This window comes from Puntigrus tetrazona, chromosome 7 (genome assembly GCF_018831695.1).
Source record: "Puntigrus tetrazona isolate hp1 chromosome 7, ASM1883169v1, whole genome shotgun sequence".
Taxonomy (NCBI): Eukaryota; Metazoa; Chordata; class Actinopteri; order Cypriniformes; family Cyprinidae; genus Puntigrus; species Puntigrus tetrazona.
The window spans coordinates 16,464,933-16,488,822 of NC_056705.1; the positions used below are offsets into that span (position 1 = coordinate 16,464,933).

General features: G+C 37.0%; 1 protein-coding gene across 1 annotated transcript in view; it reads left to right on the forward strand.

Annotated features, from left to right (window-relative positions):
* The window catches only part of ccdc102a (coiled-coil domain containing 102A), a 55,074-nt gene extending 33,812 nt beyond the window's left edge, over positions 1–21,262 (forward strand). The window contains exons 7-9 of the mRNA XM_043245236.1: positions 11,801–11,971; positions 13,507–13,610; positions 19,705–21,262. Coding sequence (XP_043101171.1) covers positions 11,801–11,971; positions 13,507–13,610; positions 19,705–19,846 — 417 coding nt within the window. The 3' untranslated portion in view covers positions 19,847–21,262. The remainder of the gene's footprint in view (positions 1–11,800; positions 11,972–13,506; positions 13,611–19,704) is intronic.
* Positions 21,263–23,890: the final 2,628 nt, after the last annotated feature.

A 23,890-nucleotide genomic window follows, 5' to 3' on the forward strand; every position in this document is an offset into this window, starting at 1 on the left:
AGTGTCACTGAGGTGAAGAGGCCATATCCATCAGATCCTGTGCTGCATGACCATGGATTTTGTGCAAATGCTGCCACATGATCTTATGCTGTATATTGGCTGTACTAAGAAAGTTGTGTGTGTGTGTGTGTGTGTGTGTGTGTGTTGGTAAGATGCTATTGAGGCTCTATTAAAGTAGTGTGTCAGGAAATCCAGACACTTATGGCCAGAGCCCTTATGAGCGGCCATTAGCGCAGCCAGAGATTTATGAAGTGATCCAAAGCTCCCTTCATATAGACGCTGTAAATCACTCTCTCACCTGCTCTCTCAGTCCTGCCTTGAAAGTAGGAAAGATTTAAAGAGAGCAGTGAAGCGGGAGAGATGAATATGAGCAGAAAGAGTTGTTTTAGAGGTGAGAGGTATGCCGAAGGGAAAGGAATGGAGAGGGAAAGGGTAAGAGTGAGCTTAGCATGTCAATTAAACCAGTAACAAGGGAAAAGGATATTGTGCCAGGAAACGGACATGTAATCCCTGCATGCGAGGCTCAGTGTGTTGGCTTATTTGTTAAATGCACAACATATGGCCATCTGAGAAGGGTGTTGCATTTTTGTGTGTTAGTGTGAGTGTGTGTCCGCATGCTGTTGCACATTCCCACACAAGTGATGTCCTGATAGTGGCCGGCAGCCTGCAGTCTGGGAGAGAAACACAGAGAGATTGATGAGCTTGCTCAGGAGCTGTTGAAGCAAATGGATCGATGAGGACAGGAGCGGAGAAACAGGCCACGGCGCACTGAGGACGATGCACCATCACTGACAAAAAGAACAAAGTGTGATTGATACTGAAATCATATCCCGCTCCAGTCGCTTTCTCACTTTCTACCACGTTTCCTTTGGCTCCCACCCATAGATTGATGCATACTGTCACATTTGCTGTTAAACCCAGCATTTGCAAAAGATTGGGAATGGGGCTCATTGGCTACTTCCTGTGCCTGTGTGTGGGTGGCTTTCTGGTGTTTGGCGTCCCTATGAGAAATTAAATATGGGTTTGATCGTGTGGATAACCTTGGTCACTCATTAGTATTGTCTTTGAAGTTATGTAAGTTAATGAAATCCTGCATATAAGAATTCACACACAAACCAAACTATATATACATCCGTTTTCAATATGTGTAATAAAAAAAAAATTCTTAATGAAACAAATCAGTATATTAAGATGATCTCTGAGGAATCATGTTGCACTGAAGACTGGTGTACTGACTTTTGAATAATCAGCTTTGCAACACAGGACTAAATGGTTAGTTCTCCAAGATGTTTGGAACAACCTACCAGCCGAGTCCCTTTAAAAACTGAGTGCAAGTGTACCTAGAAGAATTGGTGCTGTTTTGAAGGCAAAGGGTGGTCACACCAAAAAATAAATAAATAGAAAAACAACATTTTGAAGGGTTGTATGAATGAAGAAATAAAGAAATACGTTTTCACCCCATAGGTCAAAAGTTTAGTTTTTAAAATTTGTTTCTTATGCTTTCCTTTTGGCTATTGGCATGCAAATTTGTAAGTTTTTATGCAAGTTTTTTTGGACTTTTTGGAGTTTAGAAGTTTAATTGAACATCCCTACCTTTAGGCCTGGATCATGGCCCTAGTGACTGGTGTCCATCTGGAAGGCTACATGTTGATTCAAAAGGGATTCATCAGGTTGGCCAAGGCTCAATCAGAGCTCTCAGCGTGACATTGACAATGCCGTGTGCATAAACGCAGCTGCAGGTCGGCACATCACACACACACACACACACATATACTTCAAAAAGGCTCCAGGTGAATCGTGCAGGTGGAAGTTGTGCTATTGGTTGTGCTGTTGTCTCTCTATGTGTTTTGATCAGGGACTCATGGTGTTGTTTGGGCGTGTGACCTCTTATAAACTTCAAAGCGTGTTTGTGTGGGGCTAATACATGATGACGCTTGTGTTTCAACAAACAGAAATAAAATGAGTAGGCCTTCATCCAGATGGAGGGACGTTAGCAAAACAGGCTGGGCTTTTTCTCTTTTTTTTTTATTCCTAAAGGGTTTGTTGAGTCTAGAGCAGGCAAGCTTTGAACTAGAGTTAAAGTCTGTTTCTTGCTGCTGGATCAAAGAGAAGTTTGTCTTTCTGAAGGTCAGTTTAATACCATACTTTTTTTTTTTTTTTTTTTTTTTTTTTTTTTAAATCTTCCCCGGTCTCAATCCTTTCGTAATTTTTCCATTGCTCTCTCAGCAGATCATTCACACTGCTAGTCAAATGTTTGGTATACTGTATTATTATATCTTAGAATGTATGTATGTATGTATGTAGTAATGAAGTTAATAATGAAGTTGTAGGCTCAATATATTTTTATATTATTATTAATATTTCTTAAAATTTGTGAAGTTCTTTAACACTGTATGTAAGAAAAGTGCTAACCAAACTTTACTGTTCTTATTATTTTTCTTCTTCTTCTTCTTCTTCTTCTTCTTCTTCTTCTTCTTCTTCTTCTTCTTCTTCTTCTTCTTCTTCTTCTTCTTTCTTCTTCTTCTTCTTCTTCTTCTTCTTCTTCTTCTTTCTTCTTCTTCTTCTTCTTCTTCTTCTTCTTCTTCTTCTTATTATTATTATTATTATTATTATTATAATATTATAAGTAATATATATGGTTTGTAAGTTAATAGTTATAGAAAGTAATAGAAATAGTAAGTTATTTAAGTAATAGAAATAAATTTATTTCTTTTAATTACTTTTTTTATATAAAAATATTTGTTGCCACACTATTATATATATATATATATATATATATATATATATATATATATATATATATATATATATATATATAATTTTTTTTTGTTATTCTCTTATTTATTTTGTTATAATGTTTTAATTCTGATCTGTATGTATGTATTGATTTTATTATTATTATTACTATTATTATTACTATTATTATTTCGAACAAATGGAAGCATATAAGCAAAATACTTGATCATAAGGTTTTGAAGTTCATGGAAAAACCCATCTTCTTGGAGTACTGTCATCTGTCTCGTTTTCTTTCCATATACAGATGTGATCTTCACGTTCTGTTCAACATCACGTTCTGTTTAAACTCATTCAACATCTGGCCAGTGACTTGCTCGTCCACACAGGTGTTTATCCCTCCTGTTCTGATGGCATAGAGACAGAGTTCATTCACCAATCACAATGATTAATGAGCCTATATTGGCTGCTCACCTGCTGCTGTTGCTCCCACTTTCTGATGGAAATGCAGTGAACGGTATTGACAGCCAATGTGGAAGCCCATGTGCTCTGTTTTGGAAGCAGCATATGAAACGTGTGTGTGTGTGTGTGTAAATCAGCTCCTCTAGTGTGCTACATCTGGAGTAAGCCAGTGTGAAATGAATTGTCTTGCCTTTCAGGTTCTGGGCTGCTTCTCCAGAGGTTTTCCATTTGGGCCTGCTGTGTTTTTCTCACAGGGGTCGCCCTTTACTGATTGAGGTGTCTCATGCACATTTTTCTCCCCCTTTTTTATTTTTCATCCATCAGTTATTGCCAGCTCTCATTCCTCTCACTTTGTCCCCTAAATTGTTTATGATTATTCAATTTTTATGCAATGCAAGAGCTTAAAGGTGAAGTGTATAATTTCTGCACCACAAGCAACAGCAAAATGGATTTGGAAAAATAACTTTTTTCAAACTAGTTTTCTTTCCTCAAACTCTTGCCATTGATTGAAGCAGAAATTGATATGTCAGACTGCTCAACTGAAGAGAAAAATGTAGCTGTATTTCAAATCATGAAAATATTTTTCGTTTTTAGTATATTTCACCAAAGAGTTACATTGAATTGTGTGGAACAGGACATGTTTTTATTTTTCATCTTTATTTTATTCATTTATTTTTTCAGTGATTATAATAAAAATAAATGGGGTCCAATGTTGTCTTCAGATATCTTCTATGAAAATAATGACAATTTTCACTTTTGGTTGAACTCCTTGTCTCCTTAATGTTATGCTGTTGTCAGTTCACTCTCTTTGTAGAGTTTGCATGTGTTTGGACCATGACTGTGTGTCCACACATTAGTCAGTTATCCCATGATCCTTTGCCAGTCTGCAGAGGCCTGTTAGCACAGGTCTGAGTTTAAATGAACCCATTAGCACCTACTGCTGTGGCTTATTTATGAGCCACTGAGGCTGATGTCCCAGTTAGCCAGCACTGACAACATGCCATTAATGCTGATCTACAGCCCACTGTCTAACCTAAAGGGACAAACGACAAGGTGGACGTATGTATGTGTGGAATGTGCTGTAGAAAATGTGTGGAATGCATTAACTGAATGTTCCAAGGTTTTTTTTCCCCTATATTTCTAATTGACAAATCAGTTGAGGATCTGAGCTCAAGGGAAATCTTCTTCAAATTTGCATATTTGTAGATTCAGAACATTTTAAATTAAGATGTATAAGCCTCGACATTGATATGTAAGGGTTGAGCAGCTCTGATACCGATGTCTGGGTCCAGGACTTTTTTTTTTTTGATCGAGAGTGCTCTCGGTCAGCAGAAAAGCCTTCTCTCAGGACCGATAGGAGAGAAAAGTAGGGGAGGTGAAATGAAGGTTAAACAGAGGCACTCTGCAAAAAAGTGGGAGAGAGACTGATGAGGATGACGATATGAGGATAATGTGCTGAAAGAGAGTGCGGTGTTCATCTCACTTACAATAGAGAGATTGTGAAAGGGGGGGAAGAAATGGACGGATGGACAATACAATCACAGAGGACAATGGATCCGCACTGTGAAATTGCATGGAGGTAATGAAGGTGAGACATAGAGGTTGAATGGAAGAGGTGACAGGAGAGTGAGAAATAGAGAAGGGAAGCAAAGGAAAAAGTAATTGGAACCTCAGGATTGAATGAGGAAAGTATAGGGGCTAGATCGGGTGAAATAGTCTCACTTTAAGTCTGATGTCCAGGTTAAAGGTCATGTGATGTTTCGAGGGGAGCTGTGTAGTCAGAATAAGGCTTTTCTTGCGTGCTGCAATTTATTGCTTCAAGAATCCCTACAGGAGTGCAACAACACTACCAGCTCCGCTCTTCAGCAAAGGGGTTTTGTCTGTGCATCTGTCTTGTGGCAAAAGCTTTTAATGAAGCTTTGTGATTACATTTCTAAGTGTAATTAATTTCTTACACTAATAATTAAAATTATAATGTAATATATATGTAAAATATGTAATAAATAATGTGTATAAATAATAATGTATATGTAGAAAAAAAAAAAAAAAAAAATAATAAATATATATATATATATATATATATATATATATATATATATATATATATATATATATATAAATTTTTTTTTTTGCTATATATACTCTATATATATATATATATATATATATATATATATAAATATATATATATATATATATATATAACATATATATTTATATATATATATATATATATATATATATATATATATATATATATATATATATATATATATATATATATATATATATATATAAAAATTTTTTTGTTTGTTTGTTTTATTAACATTTGGTTTATTATATGTATTTTTCTTTTTTTAATATTATTATTTTTTTATTTCTTTTCATAATTGTGACAAACAGAACAGGTCAGTGTGTTGCTCCAGCATTATGTGGCAGTTCCTCTAATGAAGTGCATTTGGTTTTTACTTGATTTAGCATGTGTTAATTTTGGACCCTGTCTGTAAGGCTGCTTGTTAAAACCACCGATCTGCCTGTAGACTTAAGGTGAACTCCAATTTAGATTCAGGCAGTGTAGATTGCTCACAAAGCACCATTCATTTGAAAGGCACAGCAAATTCTATTTGTAGACGGCACATCCATTTTCCTGGCCAGTTCCCTGTTCTCAGGTCAGGGCCACTAAAAGCCACAGACACTATTTTATCATAGCTCCTGGCCCACTGTTTTTGCCCACTGTGAAGCTGGAGTGAGTGAATCATCCTCTCAGTCTGTCAAGAGAAATAGTGTTAGGAAGGCACAAACTGGCAGAGAAACCATTAAGGCTCCTACATCGCCCCCTTTTTCCCATCGACTGAGGCGTTCCACCCCCAGACAATGCTCTCTTAGCTGTCTTATTAGACTTGATCTAATCCTCGGTTGTAATGATAGCTGTAAGGCAGGGTCAGGGGTCTGTGCTGGATTTTCGTTACACTTGTTGGAGTTAAACTTGTTGAAGTTTGTGTTCATTAGATGATGCGTTCTTATGTAAAGCAACCTAATGTAGTCGTTTCCCTGGAGCAGTGCTCGAGGACTCCATAGACTCTCCAGTTCATAGATCCCCACTTAGTGGATTTGGAGTTACAACCTTATTTTACTAGTCCAGATCTTTAGCCACTAAGCTACCACAAAGTCCCTTGGCAGCCATATTCGTAACGCCCCTGGGCAGCTATTTCCAGCCATTCAAATACAGCTACTATCTACTTGAAAAGGGAAAGACTTGAATTTATGTAAATGTTTGCCATTTTTGCTTTATATAATAATGATAATAATGGACGCTGTTGTTTATATTATAAGTTTTGTATGACCTTTGCGCTCTATTTTTTTGGAAACCAGGCTATTTTTTTCAGTAATCTTTGATACATTTTTAAACAATGTAATGCTTTCTCACTTAGAAGTAATAAATATAACTTTAACTTAATTAAATGGTGTTATAGTTTATATAAAAAAATTATTTTATGTGGCAATTATATTGTTAAATGTTTAATGAAAATTATAAATTCTATAATTATATATGCATTGTAGTATATAAAAAAGTCACACTTATAATTAAAATGTTTTATGCTTTGTATTAAAAAACAAGTTTTTTTGTTTGTTTTTTTTTCATTCAGGATAGTCAAGCTAATGAATATCGTAGAGTAAATTAACAGTCTATTGAACCTTTTAACTGCAGAGCAGGACTGCAGCCTACATATTGAGCATTAGGATTTCTCCTGAGTATTACATACTGTATCCTCTGCTTCACGGTCTCTGGCTGCCATGAAGGCAGGGTTGTATAACTAGTTATGTGGGTGTGAGGCATCTTTATGTGAATATATATGCACACCCTGAGTTGAGCTTGCTTTTTTTATGTTAAATGCAAGTGAGAAAGCTTGGGTTAGCTTTAATAGTACATAAAAGCTACTGTATTCCGGAGAGCTGCAAAGTGGCCAGAACTAGTTTGACACATTTATTTATTTAGCTAAAGCAGTATAATTCTTTAAATAATATTATATATTTCAAACTAAAGCCTTGTCAGCTTCTAGCTAGCCACGCATGGGCGGCAGCCATTGAAGCCACTCGATGCACAGCATTTGGTGAGTGTGTCAAAAAGCTCTCTGCTCCTTGCTCCCGATGCTGCTGCATGAAAGGCAAATCAAAAAGGAAATAGAATATTCTAAGACCGTGTGCGTTTGTGTATTTCTGATCTTTCAGAGCAGGAGTGAGAGACGGGGAGATGCGATTGTGTCTAGCGTCACAAGGTGTGCGTTCTGAGCGCAGTGGGCCAGATGTTTAAGCAGATTTGAGGATCTGAAAGCAAGTGAGGAGGAAACATTTAACAGCCTTCCCCCATGCGGCTGTACAGCCTCACCCTGTCTTCGCTTATCTTTATTCATTTACTCTGGGCGTATGTGTCTGTTTGCATTCATCTCAATATTATTTCACTAAGTATTTTTTTGTCTTCGCTTCCTCTCGCTGTATTCCCATGTGTGTAGAACCGTGTGTCTAAATCTTTACACGTTGATCAGGTGTCTGTTCCCATATCCCAGGTTTCCATTTCTCACTTTCCATTTCCTTCTGCTGCAGTAAATTTCTGTAGCATCATAGATCATTCATCAAGACGTGGCATGTTTTATTCATCCGGCCCCCTCTTTCCTTCCACTTTCTTTCACTATCAAAACACTCACCAAAGATGGCTAGGCCCAAATTACCCCAGATGAAAAATTAAACTTTTAAGTGGAGAAGGCTGTTAAATCTCAGGCTCCTTTCTTTTCAATATGATGTCATTTGTAATTTTACCTTCCTTCCACTTAACATGTATTTTTCATCTTTTCAGATGGTTTCTGCCCTCTGTCTCTCATGCTAATCTCGTTTTTTTTCTTTGAAGTTTTCTACTTTCACATACAATGTTTCACCACTATTTTGCATGACCAAAGAACTTTTTATTTCTTTGACTGTCTGTCATTTCACAAAATATGTTGTAAGCTGCATGTGAGGCATTGATGTTGTGTTGTTTTGATGTCGAGGACTGTTTTGATATCTTTTAAGCAATTGTGTCTGGGTCAGTTATTTAAAATAACAATAGATGTTACAGTCCATATATATATAATTGGACACTTATGCCATTATTTTGGCTCTGTATGCCATCGGAATAGGCATTTCTGTCTAAAGTTTTGTCTATTAAAAGAAATAAAATGCATGGGTTGAAATCAGGAGATCGACTTGGCCATTGCAGAATATTTAACTATTTTACCTTAAACTCTTGGGTCACACTTGCAGTATGTTTGAGTCAACATCCATTTATACTTTGAAGCACTCGAATAAACTTTGCTCCTTTTGACTGAATCAGACAACATAGCCCTATATACTTCAGAATTCTTCCGGCTGCTTCTGTCACATCATCATTAAACGCCAGTAACACAGTGCTCATGCCACACTGCTCCACCATGTTTCACAGATAATACTTTATGCTTCGGATCATGAGCTGTTCTAAGCTATGTTTATACTTTTTTCTTCCCATTTCTTAGATTTTTTTTTTTTTTTTTTTTTTTCCAGTCTAATCTGGCATCTAGCTCTGACAGTGACAGGCCTAACACCTGGAGAGTGTTCTTCCCTTGGCCAGAGGTTGTGAAAGGGTTTTTCTTTGACATGGAGAGAATTCTCTGGTCATCCATCATTGTTGTCTTCCATGATCGTCCAGGTCTTGGTTCTTGAGCTCACCAGTGTGTTCTTTGTTGATTTGGCCACTCCAAATGTTCCTACTCCATCTCTCTGATAGATTTGTTTTGTTTTTGAAGCCTAATACTGTCTGTTTATATATATATATATATATATATATATATATATATATATATATATATATATATATATATATATATATATATATATATATATATATATAACCCTACCAAAGTAAAGGTCTGTTTTTTTGCTCAAGTAACATGAAATGGATAACTTTGCTTACTCAAGGGTGGCAAGTTTCATGTCAAATCTAGTTTCTGCAGCATCATCTTTCAAAACAGCCTCTCGCACGATTGTTGTTAAGCCTAGTTAAAATCTGACTGACATGATCAGGGATCAGTCAGTCTTCCTTATAGATATGCGGCGCTGCATGTGTTACCCCACAGAGCGTTTGCTTCAAGAGTTTATATCAGTTATTTTACCGATACTTTTTACATATTTTGTCTTCGCTTTCTCTGTACGTCCAACCCAGAACAAAATGACTTAATTAAAAAGTTACAATCATTAAACAAGTTAACAAGTAACAAATAATGAATTTTAAATCTAAAAATGTGTATATATGTGTGTGTGTGTGTGTGTGTGTGTGTGTGTGTGTATGTATATATATATATATATATATATATATATATATATATATATATATATATATATATATATATATATATCAAAATATCAAGGAAACATCACATAACATCATCCCGCTGACTGTTTTTAAATCCATTTTGATTTGGTAAAATCACTTGTATAATCTTTGATCACCCCACACACACTCTTACACGTACAGCACCTCAGTAGGCCATATTGAGCGATGTGCTCCACATACAGAGCAGTGTGATTTGCTCTGGGGTTAACTATGCTGTGGCTCTCTCAGTAAAAACACAAGTAGATCTTGTCCTCCTTTCCAGTGACCCAGAAATCAATAGAACACAGCAGCATGGGATTCTCATTCTGCCAGGTGGCTTAGAGAGAATGTGTGTGTGCGCGTGTGCTTTTCATTCTTCTGTGTCCTCTTATGCTGTTACTATCTTTTAAGGTCTAAGCTTTCACAACAGTATGAAAAGGTTGAACCACTGAGACTAAAACAAGTATGAATCTCCATGTATGTGTGCATATATGTGCTCCCACCCTAAAACAAATATAATGTTTGGCTGCTCATGTGATGGGGGAGGTACATTATGAATGAGATTTGTCTAGCTATTTGATTATCCTCTTAAATTATTAATGGATTCTGGTGCTTCCCTTTGGCTTCCACCCCCTCGATCTCCTTAGATTCTCTCTCCCTCTCTTTGTTCCCCACCGCTATGGCTGGCCACAGAGAGGTTCATATGGGCTCTCTGTGTGTAAAGAAATGAGAGAAGATCAGAACGTCAAGTAGATCATACTGGGCTATTTCTCTCCTAGAGATGTGCATAAGTACTTAACTTGACTGTTAAAGTGGTTGTGTCATACAGTGCTATATGTTACCACATATATAACTTATTCAAATTTATTTGTATTTGTAGGTTATTATTTTTTTAATAATTTTTTTGATAAATGTTTTTTTTTATTGTTCTATTTGATAAATAGAAAGTTCAAAACTTTTTTAATTGAATTGTCACTTAATCATTTTAATCAATCCTTGCTGAATAAAAGTATTTATTCTAAAAAAAAAAAACCTTTGAACAATAGTGTAAATGTAGGGTTATGTGTTAATCTGAATGGTGGATTGTTGGTCAGTGTGATTATTAAAATGTAAAGATGTTTAAGTAGATTAAAAAAACCCCAACAAAGTCTGTTTTACAGGGACCCTTTATTTGACTTGAGTTTGTTTTGTCTTTGTTTTTCTTCATTGATTGGTACAGTATATGGGCTGTGGAATATTGCATACCAGAAACTGCCTCTATTTGGATGCCTCCTCATGCCTTGTCTGACCGCAAGATCAACTTAGGCAAATACCTGAATACAGCAGACTTTGTCAGTGTTAGTTTGTCTTGTCTGATTTAAATATTTGAGGCTGCGGTTTCCGGATCCTAATCAGGGCACAGCTTCTAGTGCCGGTTTTGAGTGGTTTTCATGATGGTGGATGTAAAAAGATACTTCCATGGTTTTCATAAAAAAAAAAAAAAAAAAAAAAAAAAGAAAAGCTATTTGTGCTTTCACACTGTTTCCAAAAAAAGTGAAAAAAAGTGAGGCAGTGCAAAAATATAAAATTTCTACTATGCGAACATAACAATCACTGTGTTCAACTTTTTACGTCTATATGAGCAACAATAGACTCCGATGGCGGCAAAATAAAATTACCAGGAGAAAACAAACACTATAGGGGGGCAATTCTCCTTCTGTTAGCAACATAATGTTCTTTGTTGGTCATGGGATGTTTTATTTGGTGATTAGATATGACTTAGGCTTCCCATCACAGTCCCTTGTATTGTGATGGGAACTGAAGCACCGTGTGCCATTGTATTATTGTCTAGGAACATACTCTGCTGTTTTTTCATTACTTGATAAGTTACGAGCTATCTGTGACCCGAGTTCTCTCTCTAAATGGGATAGAATGTGAAAATCTTTACTTTGATCTAGGCCTATTGAAGATATTTCAGAGTGTGTTTTCCTTAAAGCACTTCATAATGCTAACGGTATATTTTGTCTTAGATGTTATTGGAGTTTTACACTATTTTGGGCAACAATCATTATATTCGAGAACTTTGTTTTGCTCGGATACAGTGCAAAGAAAAAACACAGGCCAGGCCTTCCAAAGCAATATTTTATACCGATTCTGTGTCAAACTGTACAAAAATGGTTAATGTCGGTAAAGATAATTTGATTCTGTTATCTGAGGCTTGGTGTCAATACATCTGCTCTCTTGCAGGAGCTGGCAGATTTACGGCACGTCCACTCCAAGGTTAAAAAACAGTACCAGGAGAAGATGGCCGAGCTGGCACATGCTAACCGGCGCGTGGAGCAGCACGAGGCAGAAGTTAAGAAGCTCCGACTGAGGGTGGAGGAACTAAAGAAAGAGCTGGGCCAGGCTGAAGACGAGGTGAACCAAAGCATTCACTGGAAATTATATTCATTATTGCTTTGAGTGTGTTTTGTGGTTTTCTTTGTTGTTCTTTTTTTAATCTAATACAGGCTTCAAAAAAAATCTTTGCTCAGGAATTTTTTTTTTTTCCATAATTTATACTTTTATTCCCTTTAGTATATTTGCATGGGCTCCTTTACCAAATTATTATATAAAATTAGAGTTATGTTATGTTATAATATTTTAGTTTAATATAATACTTAAACAAAAAGTTTTAACATTTGCAAAGATAGCATATAGGTATTTGAAACTGATTCTTTGTCTCTCTGTCTCTTTGGACTGCAAGTTTTTTTCATAATTTTAATCATCAGATAGATAACATTTGGATTATGTGAATATGCCAGTTCACACAGTAAACTGGTTTAAATTATGCACAAGGTATGAATTCTGAAAAAATGGCATGCTGTGAATTGAGAAGAGATCCTTGTTAACTGCATACACTTTTGACTAGTGGTTAAAGAACTATTAATAACTGGGCAAATAAACCAATGCTAAAGAGGAATGCAGAGAGAAGAAGATACTGTAGCAGGCACAACTTGTGTGAAATATTGGAAGATCCTAAATACTGAATTGGTGGGGGTTGTACGAATATATCTTAGAGGGGAAACTGACTGTTCAGAAAAGTTTAGATGGTATTTTCTTTTCGTCTTACCTCTATATAATTTCCCTGTGCTGGTGCTATTTAATGCAGATATGTTGTACTAAGCACATATTCCCAAAGTGAAGGTGAGACCATTCTGTTTTGCCTTAAAGGAATAGTTCACCCAAAAATTTCAATTGCCCCATATGTTACTCACCCGTAAGCCATTCTAGGTGTATATGACTTTCTTCTTTGAGATGAACACAGTGAAAATTGATCCTGTCTCTTCCAATCCTGGCAAGAGTGGATAGCAGCCATTATTTTGAAGCTCAGAGAAATTGCAATAACCCCACAAAGTTTTACGTCACAGTACTTGCGGATATATCTGATTTATGGAGCTTCAAAATAATGGCCGCTATCCCCCTGTATTACCAGGCTTGGAAGAGCCAGGATAAATTTTTTAAAACCTCTGACTGTGTTTGTCTGAAAGAAGAAAGTCGTATGCACCTAGGATGGCTTTGGAGTGAATAAAATATGGGGTAATTTTCGTTTTTGGGTGAACTATTTCTTAAATTTCTGTAGGTAATTTACATTAAAAACTGCTCATATTTTATTGCACTCTGTCTGTTTGGATCGTGATTAAAATTCAGTGGTTATTCAACCGTTTCGTGCAATCTGATTCATATAAAAACACAGTCAGGAACAAGCCGTGAAAAACCATGAAACTTCCAGAATCCTAAAAAAACGTCTTACAGATTTTTTGCTTAAACCGCCTAGCTCTCTGTTCAGTAAATGTGAGCTATAGTGAAGACGCAACAGCGTCATATGGCCCCAAACTCTTTTCACACTAACCCAGTTCTGCTTGTCATCCTTAATTTTGAATCCCCTCAAAATATGTTATGCATTGTTTCAGTTGGACGAGGCTCATAATCAGACCAGAAAGCTACAGAGGTCCCTGGATGAGCAGGTGGAGCAGACAGAGAACCTACAAGTTCAGCTGGAGCACCTACAATCCAGGTAACCCGATACAGTCCCTCTGTAAACCGTGCGATACGTTTGAGAATATTGTGTTCAGTTCAGATCTCTTTTGATCAGTAATGAATACAGGATAAGCTTCTGTTACACAACATCATGAATAAGATGGCAGGTTTATAGTGTAAACTGTCAACGATTCCTTCAGCTTATTCTCTCTTTCAGTCTCACTCTCTCATTATTCTGCCTGCATTCAGGCTTGCACCTACCCACAGCCAATCCCAGGCTGCCTGGCTTTGGGTTACCGTAGTAACAGGGAGACTTGAAGCAGTGTTGTGGGCTCGGGCCCCCCGCAGCTGGAGAGAACGGTGACAGGCATGTCGGCATGAAGGTGTTTAGAGGGACTTTGATGGAAAGCTTCTAATGATTAAGACATTCACACAGCATAATTCCTCCACTTCACACCTGTGCGGATACATACGATTAAATTACGAGATTGTTGTGAAGACAGTCATTTATCTAAAATATGCAACCTTGCGGATTTTCTTTTCGTTCTTCACATTGGATTTGTGCAAAGTTATCTTTCCTTTATGCGTATAGGAAGAGATGTCCGTTGGATTCAGTCCAGACTGTTGAGAAAAGAACAGCTGACTCCGTGAAATAAAATATATTTGTAATGTAAAGGAGAGTTGCTTGTCTGTGCGTGATATTAAGGTGTTGAGGTGGCCTTTAGAGCACTGCTGTGTAGTTTACTAGGGCATTCTGTGTGTTCACTTATTGGTACGTGTTAATAGAGCTCTCCCCTATGTCTAAAATAAATATAAATATATTGTTCATTTTTTTTGTCTGCCAGATTAGTTGGGAGTTCATTGAATCCTGTTCCCAAACAGATCAGTTATCAATGCTGTACTTTAAAGGAGTCAATAATTAGTTTTAACTATATAAATATTTATAAAATACTGTGTATACACACACATACGTGAAAGAGCATGAATAAAGATTTTTAAATGATTGAAAGAGCATTGAAATCTGATTAAAACTCACATGGCAACTTGCAGCATTACATATCATTAAGGCTGAGAAAAGAACAAAATTCTGCAGATATCAGGTAGATGCCATTATCGCTCTTTTCCATGTTCGTGGATTAAATATTTCTATGCGAAGCCGGTGTTTCGTGTGCAGTTGGATAATCAGTATAGACTTATATTACAGATAGTTGGTTCCTATCCACCTTTTTCCTAACAAGCTTACTGTGTTTTAAATTATTCTGTTTTTGGGGAAGTTCAACACAAAGACATTTCATATCATAAAATTACGCTACCAATAATTCTTATCTGTCATTTTGACTGAATGGGCTGTAAATTTTCATTCATTTTCTGTTTTCAGAAGTCAGGAAAATAATGTTTGATATATTAATGTGATGTGATGGCAACAATATCTATAGAACAGCTCTTTAGCAAGCTGCATTATTTTCCTTCTGATTTCCTCCTGCATTATGTTCCTCCTGTTCAACTATTTTAATGTTTCCTTTGTATTCTGCTGTAAGTTAATGAAAAAAAAGACAAGATATACTATGTGTTTGGTCTGCTATCCCAATTTAATTTACGATACAAGCCACAAATATTTCCCTGGAATTCACTAAGAATCTTTTATTTTTCTCCTCATGCCACTTTCAGGATTTGTTTTCTCACAGATGCTGTGAAATGTAATTAAGAAATACAGACATATATTACTATAAATATATTTAGCAACAGTTATAGATACCAGTTATTCATGGTATCCTGCAAGTAATTTGTTAATGCTTTTACACTTTAAAATTTCCCCTTAATGACTGATGGTTGAAGGGTGAATAAAATAATGTCACCTCCTTGTACCCAGTCCCAAAACATCATGGGCCATAGGAAAAAGATGGATAGAATTATTTTAGACCCTACTGAATGGAGTTCCTTGAACTATATATGTTCCTAGTTCGTGCAGGGCAGAGTAGTTTTAGGAACTATGTAAAGATTCCTCTGGTGCGAAAGCCCCTTATTGCTGTTGTTTAGAATGTTCTTAAGAATCTACTCAAAATATCCTCAGTTCTCAACCATATTCATGTCCCACGAACACTGTGGGATGTTAAATACTTATACTTTAACACTTAAGCTTAGGGATTTGAACAAACCCCTAACTCCAAATATGAGCAATAGCAATTCTACTCGTACTCTGTTTGCTCAAAAACTTGAAGCACTCTGCTGGGAATAAAAGCTTGCTGTCAGCAAGTGCCGTACATCACAGTGAAAGTGAAGGAGTTGAAGAAAGGATGTGAGAACAATCAGACCGCCCCTCTGAGAGTTGGGCCAGGGTTCAGCGCTATCGGAGCAGGCCATGGGTGGATAGGGCGACAGATGGAGCTGAGCGCTTGTCCAAGTTGTCATGGAGACAGAGGATGGTCTAGAGGCTGATTTGGAGTAAGGGTTGTCAAGGTGACAGGAGAAGGCTGAAAATGACAGTATTATGGAACTGATAGCGCTTCAATCGTTGAGTTGACTTGGAGTTCAAACCCGTATCTGATGCCACAGGAAGTTCAAAGTCACATCTTTTCCCAGCTGGCTCCGACCCCGCCCAGTTTATGCTCTGGAGCCAGAAAACCATGAACAACAATGTCTGCCGTGGACACGCAGGAGAGGATCAGATCTCATGATTGAGCTTGGCTCCTCTAACAGGGTGAACTGGCCCGGCGTCCCGCTCGGAGCGGCTGTGTCTGTCTGTTAGTCTCGCAGCATGAGACGGCAGCTCTGCTCAGCCCACCGGCAGCACCATTTGGCACCCCCGCCGTGCCTATTTGCTTCTTTCTTCATTGGAAAACTGTGAACTCACAGTCTCTCATCTTGTTCACCCTTAGTGGCTCGTTGTTGTTGTTGTCGTCCTTGTTCTAATTCTCTCTTTTCAGTGTCTCTCTGTCTCTTTCTCTCTCACTCTCTCTAGATGGAAAATGACTGTATGTGCTTTAGTCTGTAATCATAAAAGCGGTGCATAAATCGATACATGAGGGCAGACAATGCTCCGAAGCCCTGCAGGAAGTAGAGCAGTCTGCCAGGTCTGTGCGCACACCCAGCCGTGTCACATATGCCATATGCGTTGAACTTTTTGTTGCCTGTGTATGTTGATTGTAACCCTCATGGTGTGCTTGGAGTTCGAAATGCCACAAGTCTCTTCAAGTAGCTTAAACAAGGTACTTTACAATGAGTTATAGTTCACCCGGAAAAGCTAATTCTGTCATCATTTACTCACCCTAATGACTTTAAGCTGTTATTGTAGATACACAATACACACCTTCCAGTAGTCTGTGGATTTGCTTTAATTATTGCTGTCAAACTTTCTGAAATGTGCATGTCCGCTGTGATACAGTAAAAATGTTTAATAATATATGCCTACTTGGTTTTAATTACCTGTAGGTCAGAGGAGCATATTAAAATCAACATGAAGTGAACCATTTTACATCATTAATGTTGTATTTTCTGGTAAAACGGGACATGCTATAGGATAAAAAATAGTTTAATAAGAGCTTAATTGTCATGTAAAAAGTGGTCTGTATTAGGTATTTAGATGGAAACTGCTGAAATACAAATTGGTTTGGTGAAATAAGCTAAAAGGACAATTTTAGTTGTATGTAAAAGAAAAGGAATGGGGTCAAATTTAATTGAGTGATGCCTTTAAAAGAATTGAAAGTAAAATAATATAAACTACAATTCATATTTTTTTCATGTACAGAGTGTACATGTAGCAGAACATGAGGGCTAAGGTTTGTTAACGTTACAGACATCAGGGGTGGGATACAGAGGAAATCGTGTGTGTGTGTGACAGTGTTAATTCTCTGTAAAGCACTTTGTAGACCTGATAGCTTGAAAGCTCTGAGGAATGTGCCAGATATGGTTCTCTGTGGAGGAATGAGCTAGACGGAGACATGGTGATGGGGCCTTAGCGTGAGATAGATCTGATCTTGAGAGCTGATGGTATGTTTCTGTGCAGCTTTAATGTAGCTCGCCAGTTGTGTTCTTATCTTAGTTTCCAGACATTAAAAGGCAAGCACTTACAGCACACCTCCACTGACTGACGGGCAACTCATCAGAGGAAACGGCACCGTATTTCTGCGTTATTGTGTACTAGCGTGTGGGGGAGGAGAAAAGGGAGATATATTAATAAATATATCAAACAAAGGATAATGAAAATGTCTTTGGTGTAGAATGGGATTATCGTGCATGTGACGTTGGTGTCGTGATTTCACGGTTGCCGTGTCTGACTGACATGTTCTTTATTGTACATGTCTCTGTGCCAATAACGTCGAGGTAGAACGATTACATAGCCGCTTTAATATTGGTCACATTGGATTTCCTTTGGTTTGGTAGTGCAGAAGTCAATTCCATACTCTAATCATGCCATAGCTTTTTACATCAAAACAAGATAGATAATATCATGCCAGAGGGGTCTAAATTTATTCTTTGGCCTATGATAAAATTGAAGAATAAAAGGCAAGCAGAGTTGCTGAGCCCAGCTAAGGAATTGTAAATGGGTAGTTGACATGAATAGTCAAGTAGTGATAGCATATATATATATATATATATATAGCATGTATATATATACATATATACATATTACTGCAGAGTGATTAGTCATAAGGCATTTTCAGCTCTGGCAACAAACTTAAAAAAACACACACACAATAATAAAAAAATGACAGAAAAATCTGTATTATTTAATTTTACATTTTAAATAATTATCTCCATGTTGTTGGTCTCTCAGCCAAATGCTAAAATGCTAAAATATTCATGGACCGTCAGATAAAGCCTGAAGACATGAGTCAGTGTGTGGGCTCAACAAAAATCTTTTTTGTTTCACTGTTTGTGTGTGTCTCTGTATTTATGATCTCTTGTGTAAATTGCAGCCTTGTTAAGCTTTGGACTCAAAAAGCTTTTAGCCTCTGTGAGTGAGGCACTGTGGTCAAAACTGTGTAATGTGTAATTTAGCAGTGTTTCCTGACAGTAGGCCCCTCTTCTGTGGAGGATCCTGGGCCCTTATATGCACTTATTTGCCCCTGAGAGGCAAGAAGCTTTTCATCTGTTCAGTTATGCAAACACTAATAATATAGTGAGTCATCAGCTGTTCAAAGACAAGAGGAAGAGTTTTTTTTTCTCTCTTCTTTTCTAGCATCAACCTCTTGTTCTTTTTCTCTAGTTCTTGTTGTTGTGATTGTTTTACCTTGCCTATTCACACTGCCAGCACTTCAATAGCCAGGAAATGTTTTACTGACATGCCACAAGGCCATTATTTCCTTACAATTACATCACAAACGTAGAACTGCAGTGCCTGAAAAGAACTGAGACACAAAGCAGAATGAGACTGAAAGGAAAAGGATGGGCATGAAAAAAAAAGGGTGTTGTCATTAAGAACTGTGTGTACCGATGACCAGCTGTGTGTGTTTGCCGTTTTAATACTATCAAATATTCAGATATCTTATGAATCATTGTGAAAACAAAGATTTATTCTATTCAACTTCCCACTGGTTACTCATTCCGAGCTGTTGCATTCGCACCGATAAAGCCAGCAACTCTGTTTCAACATTACATTTGAAAATGTTGCCAGTGTTTATTTTCTGATGCAGCACTGACCTCATCAAGCTGAACTGATGCATTTTATTTATCTGTTAGCATGTATTAATTTTTAAGTTTCAGTGGTTGTCGTGCCAGCGATAACGGAGGATGTACAGTTTACTTTGATTCCCAGAACTCCAGTTTGTTTGTTAGTTTTTTTTTTTTTTTCCCTGTTCTAATGGATGTAACCAGGAATCAGCCAAAATCTCTCATTACTTAGAATTACTTAGTTTCTTCAGCGGCATTTAAAATGTATGAACTAAATAAATAATCTCATATGAAATGAACAGATACTAGACCTTTTCTCAGACTTTTTGCTGTCATTTTGAAGGTTAATTTGTTGTTTATATGTTGAATCTAATGCATTGATTTTACATTAAGTGTAGCTTAGGTCCATATATTTGATTCTACCGTGACTTGTGCACCTGGTTTCTCATTCTTTCTCTCTTTTCCTTTTTTCCCTTCTTATTATTTATATGTTTGCCTATGTGTTTCTTTTTTTGGCTAAGGCTAAGGCGTCAACAGAATCCCAGCCTCTTTGGCAAAATGAGGACATCAACTTCAGCGCGTTTTGTGCCCGAGGACGCTGACGCCCCCCCTAGCGACCCAGATGAAGATGAGGAAGAAGAACTGCAGCTCCAGATCCCTTAAACTGTTGGCTTCAGACATGGGGATGTACAAAAGACTCATAGATCGCACACCCGAGCATTTCATCTTCCCTTTCATTCCATCTCTCAGCTGAATCCAGAAGAGGACACACACTTCACAACCCTCAGCAGACAGATAAACACAACGATTTTTCGGTAGCTTAAAAAAGTGTGCGCCAGGGCCAATAGAGTGCTTTAAACTAAAATCTGCTTGTGTCTCCACCAATATATTGCTGGCTATAGTCCAAGATGGCACATAGATGATCGATATAAAGATACATATGGTTCACGGACCCTTTTTTGACCCAGTTGTTGGAAACCGATGACTTTTGAGGGTCATATAAGCACTAAAAAGCCCCTTTGATGCTCCTAGAGTGCACATGGTATAGTAATATGCGCACAGATGCATTGTAACACACAGCCAATTGTAACTTGTACAAGTTTTTAAACAGCGATGCCCTGGAAATAAATTGACAAGGTCTGGACACATCACATTACATTTCCATCTCTTATCTGACCTACAAAAGCACCCATGCGTCCATACAGTACCTCTGTGTTTCTGCTTCATGTACTGTTTACATGCGTGTTCCCTGCCTCCTCTCTTTTTTCCGTCACCTGCATTATAATTTTTTTCTTGTCACCCTTTCATTTCAATTGTTCCCTTTTGCTCTTCCCATTCATTTTGATTTCTTATTTAATCTTTTGTCAGCCCTCCCACACACCCCATCCCTTAACGCCAACTCTCACATCAATATTCAAAACAACCCATTCAGAACATGATGATTATGTTTCCTGTGTCTGGGGAACATTTAATTTCTGCTGTGTTGTTACTGAAGAGGCAGACAACTGCTTTGTTGTTGTTTTTTGCCAGTAGTCCTGTTTTAATTGTCCCAAAGTTTTTCTTGGTGACCAGATAAATATGTTCTGTCTTCGCAGTGGAGGTCTTGTTTTATATAGGAAGTAGGGAGGGGGGGGATCATGGGTAGTTTGTTAACGAGTCTGTTGGTTTCTTATTAAATATATACAAGAATAATTGCTTTCCCCTTTTGCATTTCAACCCGTCGTTGAAAGGGACCAGCACATTAAACTAATGTTCTGTTAAACAGATTTTGAAGCAATATTATACTGTCTACATCTGCAGTGGGGACCAATACTGACTCATCTTCAACTGGGACATTTGTACTGGTCATATTAAAGTATTTATCAGATGTTTGTTTTATACTTAAGTGGCCTGCATTACAGTTTTTGTATTTGTTTGTGTTTGTATTTTATCTCTATAAATGTTAAGTGTATATACAGTATATATTGGCTGTGCGACTGTTATTTGGTGTCAAAAGTGTGTGATTTAGTTTGTGTGTAAAAGCGGAACATTAAGGAATAGTTTGCCAAAAATAAAACAAATGCCATTTGCTTCCCCTTACGTCATCACAAACCTCTGTGACTGAATATTTTGTATAATGTTTTTGTGCATATAATCAAAGTCAGTGGGCTCCAAAACATCTTTCCATGTATGGGACATAGAAACAAAAAGATATGTCAAATACAAAAGACATTTTGAAGAATAAGAAGGAATGCATACATGCAACTTATTGAGTAAAATTTTTTAGTGAACTATTATTTTAAAGTTGGCATTAAATAAAATTGAAAAATATTATTTTTTTTGGAAGATTGCAGTTTAAGAATTATGTATCTGCCCAGTTTTTAGCTCAATCAAAGACACTTGAATGAGATTAGAAATTGGCAAACAATACTATCAATCCCAAATGTATAAAATCATCTCCCATCCTTTTTTTTTTTTTTTTTTTTTTAATTATACACCTCATAATACTAAAGAAAAGACTATTGCAATTTAGTTTCATGCCGACTTTAACTAAAATCTCACAGATGACTGCACCTTTCTTGGGACGCTGTGCCTCTCGGTGACATCTTCATAATAACAGTCTCTTGAAAGATTGGGGTATGTGTGCCGTGTTCACAATGATAATTAATTACAATGCAGGCAGTGTTATGCTTCAATTGGTCTTCTCTCAGACACGCTTCGCCAACCAGAGATGACCCCAGGTTGGATATCTTTCTTTACGCGTCTGTGTTTTTTATACACCAGATTAGCTGGTTATTGTTAAGAGGATTCAGATCTTTCAATCCAACCTCAAACTAGTTTAGTTTGGTTTATTCAGAAATGCGTGATTATATAGCTGTGCAGACTCCAAACGAAATTATTTTTCATTACAGAAGACATTTGCAGATGCAGTCGTAAGGTCAATGGGCTGGGGCACCGAAGCATATTGTGCCAGAAACTAAAGTCCCCAGAGACCTTTTGTGTGTTTAAATATACGTTTAAACTGCATCAGCTTTTGTTCAGCTTTAGTGGATATTTTGGTTATTACTGAAGCTTTGAGGAACTTCCTGGGCCATTATAATGATGATAGTGCTGAGATCGAGCCGCTTTAGCAACCAATGGCCAACACGATGTAGCTCTAAATATATTTTATTCCCTATTTTTTCCCTTTTCTTACCTTGTTCAACTTCTAAAATCTTCACTTAAGCTCATCTCCAGTACCTCACGGTCTCCTCCACCCATGTATGACAGATGCTGACAGAGTCTTTCCGTGCCACTGAAGGAGAAGAGACAAGGTGTTAACTTTTTTGCTACCTAATGTAGTGTGTCCTCAGTTCTACCTGCACTTATGGTTAATGTAGCAAGTCATAATCTGAAGCAGGCAAAGACTAAAATAACATCCTTACTCCTTCCCGGCCCCTTTAGCGGCCTCCAATTATCCACATCTCAGACCTGTCGAGGAATAAGCGTTTCTGTGGAAGAGAAATTCAATATTGACATCTGGAGACCTCGAGTGTGACTGCTCAAAAGTGTGCGTGCGATGAAAACTGTATGGTAATATCTATATAGATGAACAAGGTCTCCCCACTGAGTGTCTACAACACGCTTATAGTACTGCTTTACCACACCGACACTTAGCATAGTCTGTCAGCAGGCTGTGGAGAGAACTGTACTGAACGGAATGAAGTACAGCATGTAGAACATAAGCGCTGCCCTCCTCCGTGTAATATTTGGTCACACTGCTTAGGGGTAGAGTGGGGGTAATTTTTATATTTTTTTTTTCTTCAGTAAAACAAAAGTTACATTTGTTCAGAAAAGTTATCATAAACAAATACTGGAAAATGTCCAGAGTTTTCATGTTATTAGATTTTTAACAAAAATTAAATTTGTCAAGCGGGGTGTTTTACCCCACCAGTCTGAAAAAGCTATTTGCTTTAAACTTTTACAGCAAAAATCAGAGTACAGGCAATTTTAGCTTAAAATTAAAAAGAATATAATCAACAATTATGAATTACAAAATAATAACAGCCTATTTGAAACATTTTGTTAGCCGGTGCTTATTGGCTAGCTAGCTAGCTACTTGATGCTAACTTGAGGTAATGTTTAAATATGTCCAAATATTTTCATTCAACCAACTAGTTAGAATGCATTTGATGCAAAACTAAGAATTTCATGTTCAAAACAGAACACGTCATCATAGTTACAATAAAATGTGTCTTGACTTTATCTTGTGATTATATTGGAAAAAAACTGTGTATTTTCCCCCAGTCTACCCCAATATGTAAAAACAAACAAATCTTCTTAATCTGTGTATTTCAATGCAGATTTTCTGAAGAAAGTGCAAGTGATGCTTGGGATACCCACTACTGCATTGCTGAGGTGGTTGCTAGTGTATTGCTATGTGGTTGCAAAGGTATTCTGAAAGTTTATACAGTTTCTAGGTGGTTCCTTATTGACACAAGTCCCACATGGTGTCTATTCTTCTCCTCCTACAATACAAGTCTATGAGATTTTTTTGCCTGTTTGTTCTATTCTTAACCTGGTAAAAAACTGCAAGTCTGAAAGGTAATACCATACCTCTCTTCATTGACTACTTTTTGAGGTAACTTTCCTTTCAGCCCTTTATGTCTTTTTGAAAAATTTCTTTTTATACGCAAAAATGTTTGGTTATCAACATTGCACAAAATATCTTTTTTGGGTCCTGCAGGA